General features: G+C 27.1%; 2 protein-coding genes across 4 annotated transcripts; one reads left to right on the top strand and one right to left on the bottom strand.

Annotated features, from left to right (window-relative positions):
- Window positions 1–311: 311 nt before the first annotated feature.
- On the bottom strand, window positions 312–5950 carry LOC132950175 (lambda-crystallin homolog). Of its 3 annotated transcripts, none has more exons than XM_061021444.1 (8): window positions 5736–5950; window positions 5610–5654; window positions 5429–5504; window positions 4727–4914; window positions 2535–2743; window positions 2316–2473; window positions 2108–2250; window positions 312–1852 (listed from the first exon to the last, which is right to left on the bottom strand). In XM_061021444.1, exons 3-8 carry the CDS (start codon window positions 5461–5463, stop codon window positions 1641–1643), a joined length of 945 nt encoding a protein of 314 aa, XP_060877427.1. In that variant the 5' UTR covers window positions 5464–5504; window positions 5610–5654; window positions 5736–5950; the 3' UTR covers window positions 312–1640. The 3 variants fall into 3 exon arrangements, with proteins under 3 accessions (XP_060877427.1, XP_060877426.1, XP_060877425.1); XM_061021443.1 differs by having other exon boundaries at window positions 5429–5495; XM_061021442.1 differs by having other exon boundaries at window positions 5610–5950.
- A 277-nt stretch (window positions 5951–6227) lies between these two features.
- On the top strand, window positions 6228–8728 carry LOC132950176 (40-kDa huntingtin-associated protein-like). Its single transcript, XM_061021445.1, has 7 exons — window positions 6228–7195; window positions 7271–7317; window positions 7400–7602; window positions 7680–7905; window positions 7993–8092; window positions 8154–8275; window positions 8352–8728. The coding sequence occupies exons 1-7, from the start codon at window positions 7128–7130 to the stop codon at window positions 8513–8515; spliced, it is 930 nt and encodes a 309-aa protein (XP_060877428.1). The 5' UTR covers window positions 6228–7127; the 3' UTR covers window positions 8516–8728.
- Window positions 8729–9484: the final 756 nt, after the last annotated feature.

Here is a 9484-nt window from a genome sequence, read left to right as displayed (position 1 = left end):
CTATCTCTTCATCTTCTGAACTGTCAACTTCTATTTCTATGTTTTCAATACAAGTAGGTATAAAATAGTTTTATTGTAATTTGTAATTTATCAAGAGATACTTAACAGTAATTAAAATAGATGGAGCCATAAGTATTGTTTAGTGTATGCAGAATATAAATCAGCCCACCACAATTATGAGGAGGAGGTTTGGGGGGCTAATCCCTAAGATCCCTATTTTCGGATATTTTATAGGTCACCGTATTAGTTGCCAATGGTTTTTTTTGTTATTTATAAAGTGTAAGCTTATTATTTTATTATTAGCTTATTTATTATCCAAGCTTTTTTTTTTTTTTTTTTATTTATTTATTATTAGAATATTTACAATCTATGCTACAATAGGCATAATAAGCAAAATTGAACACATACCAACAATTTTTTTTTTTTTATAACATGAACACATGAGGAGGGAGGCTATCCAGTGATAGAACCCAACGTTATTTTAATTATTTATCAATTATTAACTTAAATATATAATATACTTCAAAATATTTTTTCTGCTCAGAAAGATTGAATATGAGTATATTATTGGCATGTTGCTGACACATTGAGAATAAACTCTATCGATAAATTGGCCATATCACCTTCTACTAAATTGGTCAAACTATTATATTATCATCAATAGAAGAAGCAGTGGCATAACTGGATAAAAATCTAGGGGGGCAATATAATTTATTCATCATAATCAAAACCCTGATTTAGTCTTAAAACTAATGTTATGGTTTATAAACAAATTGCAGGTAACAGGTACCCATATTGTAAAAATATTATTAAGTACATAGAGAGGTCATTAATAAAAGGTGCTATAAGTAGTTTAAAAAGTAAGTAGTATAAATACTAAATAGTATACACATATATTTTATGTTTGGGAAAAAAATATTTTAATATGTTAACAGTCCTGTTAAGAATACTTTTTAAATGTGGATTATTTGGGGGGGGGAAGTTCCCCCCCACAATTACGCCACTGAGAAGAAGTAATTTGACAAAAAAATTTTTCAATCTTAACATTTAAATCAAAAAATGAAATATCATATATAATAACTCGTATATTCTTAACTTCATCTTGATTTGAAACTCTGAACATTGTATATTTTAGTTTTGATTATTAAGCTACAGCTACTAAAGTTGATTATTTTGTCCAATTGTTGGGTTGATTAATTTAGTTAGAGTGAATTTTAGATTTAGTTATTTCATTAATTTTAGCTTGCGTAATATTATAATGTATAAATTACAATGTATATAGCCTATACTATTGTACCAGCATTAATGACCAATGAAACAAATAGTAAGTAATCAATAAAGTTATATTAAATACACGATAACCTTGACAAAAGGTAACCGTAACAAGTACTTTAAATTATAATATAACTTACTCAAAACACTATACAGTATTAAATTAACAAATTAGTTTAACTATTTTTTTTATTACGAAAATATATATCCCGTCAGTAATTTATACATGTAAATATTTATTTCCATTAATTTCACAATTATTAATGGATAATGGTTTTCGGTTACCTACATAATATTGTGTCATTAACGATTGTGTAATACCTATACCATAATTTTATTAAACCATCTAACCAATAATATTATATATTTTAATAATTATTATATTTTTTAAGTTGTGACAATTTGATCAAAGATTGATCTCTCCATAATCTACGTTTTGGAAGGTCTTCCAACGGAGTATTGGTATTTAATTGATCTCCGATTTCTTTTACCAATGGTCCTTCAAACTTAGGAGATGGCTTGAATTGTTGGCATACACCATACATAGAGTTTGAATAACGCTCTGTATAGTTCACAAAACCTAAAATTAATTTTTAACAAATATTATAATAACATAATAAAATAAATTATAGAAAAAAAGTAAACTTATGTTTAGTTTTTATTAGAAACTTGACTAGTCCTATCCACAATAGGATTTGGATAAAATATTAATGAAAAATAAATCAGAAGTGAGTACCTACATGAAATAATTTGATAGATTAACTATAGTTTAAAAATATGTCATCAACATACAATATAGATTACTCAACTATCAAATTAAATAAATATGACATACCTTCAGCATTTAAATGAGCAGTTTCTAATGGACCGAGAAATGCATAACGCATACCTAGACCTTCAGACATGACTGTATCAACATCTTTCACATTAAGTACTCCATCATTGACAAGATGCCAACATTCATTCAATATAGCATACCTATTCAATAATTAAGTTGTAATTTCAATAACATTTGTGTACATATTTAATTTTAAGTTCTTAACTGAATACGGTTCAAAGCAAATCCAGGTACTTCTTTAGCAAGAGTTACAGGGGATTGTTTGATTTCTTCCATAATTGCCCTTGTTTTTTTAATTACCCAATCTTCAGTCCATTCAGATGGTACAATTTCTACTAGTGGCACAAAATATGGTGGGTTAACCTTTAAAAATACATAATATGTTAACCTTATTTAAAATTAAAATAATACAGATTTTGCATACTGGGTGTGAAACAATTAATTGATTACGATGTTCCATTTTTTCAGAAAGAGCCGATGGTAAGAATGTAGAAGTTGAACTGGAAATTATAGTTTGAGAGCCAACAATTTTATCAATTTGGTCATACAACTGTTGCTTTAAAGATAATACTTCTGGTATACATTCTTGAATAAGAATTGTACCTTCTACAACTTCTTCCAAGTTAGTTACACCTGTTTTATAAAAATGACTGTAACAGATTCTGAAATGTTTCATGAGGAGAGAGAGAGCAATATTTAATATTTATAATTAAATGTTTTATGAACAATATATTAAGATTGTTTAAAATGCTTACTTAGAATAATTTCAGTAGGAAATTTCCAAACAAAAATAGACATTTACCTATTACCAAGGGCGTTCACAGGGGGGGGGGGCAAGTAGGGGCAGTTGTCTTTCCATGGCTTTTTCTGGGTTGATTATCATCAGGACTGTGAATTTCATGCACTAAAAAAGTCTTAAATATGCATGCATATATGCACTAAAAAATGAGTGAAATATGCTTTAAAATATGCAATTTGAAAAAAAATTATACCCACATATGCTGGATGAAAAAATATTTTATTTAAATAAATATTGTAATTATAAAATGACTGAAAAAATGGACTTATAAAAATAATAAAATGAACGCATCATCTGACGTGGTAGAACATACTTGAAATATGCCATATCACTACTTGTTAAGTCTTCAGGTATATCTGAAACTACAAACGTTTTCTTCTTCTCCATTTAATATTTTATTAATTTTATTAATATTAAAGATGTTTCAAGTTTGATTTTTGACCACAGATATAGACACGTGATAACAACAGGAGGTTACGGTATTGCATGCCACTCCAGACCGGGTTTAGCACATATTCCTGCTATTTTTACCACTGCGATAAAATTACAACTGTAAAACTGTATCGTCCAAATTCAAGAAAATTTACAAATGAGAAAAAAAGCAAAAACAAGAAGAACTCGCGAAATCATGCATTTATATGCCCCTACCGGTTAAATATGCAAAATAAGATTTCGTATTCAATTTATAAATAACGTAAAACACATTTTGATCAAATTCATTTTCTTATACAAAGTAGCAAAAAAAAAACATGCAAATTCACAGCCCTAATTATCATATATTATTATTGTTGATTTTAATGTTTTAAAAAAACTAAAAAATGCCCTAACAATTCTAAATAGTGCACTAAATTATTTTTAGTTTTAATACTAAAAGTATAAATTTTAATATACATTTTAAACTTTTAAATGATAGTAGAAAAGTTTAACAGACAGAACTTATCATTTATCAGTAATACTTATTTAATCTGAAAATTAACTATTTTTTTTCTGTAACTATAGGTTTAGATTATAATAGATCATATATTTATTATAAAAATCATATAAAACAGGTGCAAATTAAAAAATAAAATTTAAAATTTAAGTTTAGAAAAAACTTCAAAATGCTCTAAAAATCTTTAAATGCAAAAAATTACCTTAAATTTAAAATTGTCAAAAAATTCAATGTACGTATGTTATAAAACGAGTATTGCGTAGATTTGGAAAACAATGCAAATTGCATTATAATCCCAACCTCAATCATTACCGTTGTAATATAAAATATCGCAAAACAAACTTTTTTTAAAATTAACAGAGTGATTTTTATTACACTCGATTCAGAGTCAGAACTCAGAGCGTTGCTTTTATAGATTATGAGATTGGTGGTATCGTTGACTGAATAAGCTAGAAATATTTAATTTTATAAATGACCTAAAATTATAAAACCAATGGTAACATTTTATCTATTAAAAATAATGTATTTGATAATTTAAAATTACATAACAATTAATTAAAATTAATGCTGCTTGTTAAGTTTTAACTAACTATGTACGTATAATTCATAAATTTTTTTTTTTCATTCCTTGTCTATACGTCACAAAAATACTTTATAACTAATAGGATAATGAGACAAAAAATGTAAAAAGGAAAATATTTTGCCCTCCCCTTGACAAATTCCTGCGGGCGCCCTTGCATATTACTATTTTTCTAATATTTTACTACATAAGTTTAATTTATGTCTATATAATACATCTTATTTGTATATTTGTACGTTGGTAAAAACTTAAACGTAATTATTCTTTAATTCATAACATATTAAATCAATACAATTTTTCAAGTACCTTTAATAAGTTCAATTTGCTGTTCAGCAGTAATATTGCCCCTTAGAATTCCATTTTTTTCCATCGTTTTCAATTCTGTTTTAATTTTTTCGCAAGCCGTATTTACTAACTCTAAGTTAATGTCATAGATGGTTACATTGTAACGAGCACTTGCAAATAACATAGCCCAACTCTGGCCTATTAGACCACTGCAAATAAAAAATACCTTAATATAAGGATGCGCCTAATAGAATTTTATTTTCTCGTATAGTATTCATAATCATATAATATTAATATATATTATTGCACTCGTATTAATATTTATTTTTAATTAAGAATAAGTATAAAATTATAATGGCAACACTATAATTAATACAATTTATATACCTTGTTAACACAATTTTCAATTTTATTTCATAAAACTTGGTTCTTTAAACAAATAGAAAACAATTTGAGGAAATCAATAGTTTTCAAGTTATATGCGGGGATTGGTGAGCGTATAGGCATATATTATATATTAATAATTAATATTATACAGCATTTCCCTAAAATACCGAACTTGATTGATCCAAAGCAGTGTATCACACTAGATATTATCAAGATTTAAACTTATTGATATTGAATAAAATAAATATGGTTAAAATATAATAATTTAAGTACATAGGTATTTAATAATATTTATAATAAAAACTTAAATAATAATGTAGTATTATTTGCTTTTACCTTCCAATGATTCCAATTTTTCCTTTTTCAGCCATATTAATATATATATATAGGTTAGGTTAAGTACCTGAAATGGTTTTAAAATGGTTAGTATTATATTGTAATTTAATGAATTACTTATAATGAATTTATTATACTCAACACTAAAAATAAATGTATTTTAATTCGAAAAATGACCTACCTATTTAATTCTTTGCAGTAGTGCAGTGATCTGATGAATATCAATCTGATTATAGGGATTATAAATAACAAGAACTCTCATTAATTGTATTTTATATTATTATCTTTATGTTTCAGTTAATTGTACCTGTAATATAGTTCATTATAATAATGTATAATAGAATACGGACCAATGATCATAATACGTTCCAAACCAAATAGCTGATTAGAAAGTAGTTGTGAGCAGAGTGAGGACTGTGAGGTAAACACTGTTAGCCACTATTCAAACATTTCAACATGAAATAAAATATTTCATCATATTTTATTTCTAACATAAAGTGAAGGGGGTCAACAAAATTTGATAGTTTGAAACCCCTGATATGTCCTGATTTATGCTTAAGACATTAATTTTTGTATATTATTTACTATTTAGTATTTACGTAAGGTTAGGTTAGGTATAGCTACTGACAAAAAATGTATTATCTATCTATAAATATAATAAGTAATAATACATAAATAATATATTTGTGGACTGTGGTCATAGATAAGTATACTTCTATAATACTACCAATTAGTTATTACTTATTAGTTATTACTTATTAGTAATTATTACTATAGGTACTGATAAGTGAGTAGGGACTGACGTAGTGACGTCCGACTTTGGTTGACGGCATAGATAATTTACTTGTATATGATATTAATAATATGATCTAAGGCCTAAGCACAGTATAAAGCAGTACTTATTATTGAGTATGAACTAAAAATACGGTCGTCCACTCATCCGTAACCGGCTAATATTAGTTGCAAATAAATAATATTCAAGTTTGATAATATATTATCAGTTTTACTTTCTACGTTAACTTCACGGACTAAGATATAAATGTATAATGATATGATTATATTGTTCTATGATATAATATGATATAATGGACTGGAAACGAAATGGTCGGAGGGGGTCGAGGGACGGCCACGAAAAGGTGTCACTTAGCTGATAAGAATACTGTTCTTGAAGTTTCCAACGCTACCGGTGGGTTTTATTTGGCTACACAATTTGTATCTCGGTCCGTGTAAATGCAGAGGGCGCTGTGAACTCCAGGAACACAGGCGACCCCTCGCACTTTGCCTCTTTTACATACATTCGTGGCCGTGATAAGCTGCTCGTTTCCAGTCTATTATATCTTAAACCGTGGTATAAACAATGTTTATCTATCTCGAATCTTGATGCAGAATATTCCGTGTCTTATAAGCACGGTTATCTACTTGAAGATAACCGTGGTTATAAGCTCGATAATTGTTATCTACTTGAATTTGAATACTTGATAGTTGATTTCTATTTGTAAATTGTAGGTATCTCACTCTATTTGTCAATATATTATACCCATTGGCTATTATATTATTTAAAAGTTGTACAACACATAGGCACTATATAAAATATAGTCAATAACTCAATTACCACCGTAAAAATCCATTGATAGTTGATTATTGTATATACCTACCTATTATAATTATATACCTATAAAATAGTTATTCGTTTTCTAAAATGGCCAGTTTCAATAATCCCGAAGAGATCATTTACCATTATAAGATCATACTAAATAAAACAAAAAAGTAATACATTATGGTTTTATTTATAATATATTTTGCCATTTTGGTTCTTTAAATAATCACATTTATATTTTTTAGAAAATTATTTAGAAAGTTAAATACACTGGAGCCTAGTGACCAATTTGGTAAGATTACTTACATTAATTATTTTAAAACCTATTAAGGAAAATAAGGAACATTTTTAATATTTTTTGTTTTGTATTTTAGCTAAACTAGCAAATTTTTGCCAAAAGAATGATAAACATGATTATGCTGCATTGTGTTGGCAAGCTGTGGCTAAATGTGAAGAGTCGATGGGTCATAACTGTGAACAAGCTCTTGCTCATCAGAAGGCAGCCCGCCAGTTTTTTTCAGAATTTAAGAAGACTGAATCATCTGGTTTAATATCTCCTTATAATGAAAATTTACAAGTTAGATATTTACACATGAGACTAGAGTTCTTATCTAATTGATAGTTAAATTATTTATAGAATTTTTAATACTTTAGGCTGGGCTAAGTGAAATGCGACATGCCGAGGATAGTTGGCAAGGGAACTCGTTTGAAAATATTTTGAAAACTTCGATTCGTCTTGAAACAGCTGAAACTCTTGTATGTTTAGGTAAATTAGATGATGCGGCTTTTATTGGGAGTAGTATGATTGATGTGCCACATGAAAGTCATACACTTAAATTGGCTATTCTTGAACAAATAACTTCCATTCAAATTCTTTCTGGTAACTATTTTTATTCGTTCTTAGAGTATTTATTATTTTAAATATGGTGTATTGTGTTGTAATTCATGCAAATGGTACTTTTTGTAGAAGATTATGAAGGGGCACTGTTAACATTCACAGAAATTGCAAATACTATTTCTTGCATAGACAATGAAACCATTGGCATTTATAATGATATTTTATTCAGGTAAGTATTTAATTTAATTTTCATTTAAAATTTTAACTACATTTTTTCTTATATATTTTAGATGCGAAATATCACGAGTATTCTTACTGCTTATACTGAAACCCACTCGCCAAAAAATGCCAAGTGATTTAGCTTCAGTATTGGAGAAATACATGTGGATTAATGGAAATTTTGATTCTCCAGGTAAGTTTTATACTAATATGTGTATTATATAGTTATTAAATATTTAACATAATATTTCACTTTCTTATTATTTTAGTTCCTTATATATCAGATATAATGTTCCGTCTTCTTCGATCTTTGGTTAAAGCATATCAACTTGGTGAAACTACCTGTTTAGGTACAATTGAATCTGATTTTACTCCTCATTTAACATCAGAACAAAGACATTTATTAGCGGTATTAATCAATACACTGACATAGTACTATTTTGTACTACCTAATTATATTTTATACATTTTATTATGTTTTATTGATTTTTAAAAACTATCAATATTAATTTGTTATATTATAAATTATATCTTAGTCTAACTGTTTTATACTAGATTTTATATGCTAAAATTGTTATTTTGTTGTAAACATTTTATAGATTATTAAAAATAGGAATTTATTCCAAATATACTATTTGAAAATTAAGTTTATTTTTTAAAGTATACTAAGTTACTTAATCTCACCCCCTCCCAACCTTTAATTAGAGTTTAGACTACCTTTTTTTATTCATATAAAATAACTAAATATTATACATTTATATAACTAATGACTTATTTTTTTTTCATCATTTAAAAAAAAAAAATATATAAATCAACTTAATAATTAATAATATTATTTTTATATTTTTAATACAATTTTATAAATATTTTTATATTAAACGTAATAAATAATATTAAAATATTATAAGTAAAGTTAATTTATTGTTTTAAATTTCACTGATAGTAAAATGGAATAATTATTTTAACAACAACATTTTTGTTATTTCATCATTACTGTATTGAGTATTCCTCCCCTCCAGTATTTAAATTTAACTAAAATAAAAATAGCTTATGGGTGCCTTAGATATTCTTAGAAACAATTCAATTGTGAGCTTGCATTGCTGCATTTATACTTCAAAGTGTTACAGATCAGAGATGTAATATGTTAATTTTAAAATTTTTATTATTTAATTTTGCATAACTCGGTAGTATAGTGGTAAGTATCCCCGCCTGTCACGCGGGAGACCGGGGTTAGATTCCCCGCCGGGGAGCCAATTTGACACAGCTACGGGGGTGAATGATTTAATGCTGTCGCGGTAAGCCGGTCTCTGTGTGTGGTTGTGATGGCGAGGTGATGGTCACAGAACAAATAAAAACAACGCACGCTCAAGAGTTTTGGATTATGTCCGGAGGGACGTTTATT

Source organism: Metopolophium dirhodum, chromosome 8, assembly GCF_019925205.1.
Source record: "Metopolophium dirhodum isolate CAU chromosome 8, ASM1992520v1, whole genome shotgun sequence".
Lineage (NCBI taxonomy): Eukaryota > Metazoa > Arthropoda > Insecta > Hemiptera > Aphididae > Metopolophium > Metopolophium dirhodum.
Note: the sequence above shows the minus strand (reverse complement) of the source record. Positions and strands in the feature narration are given on the sequence as shown.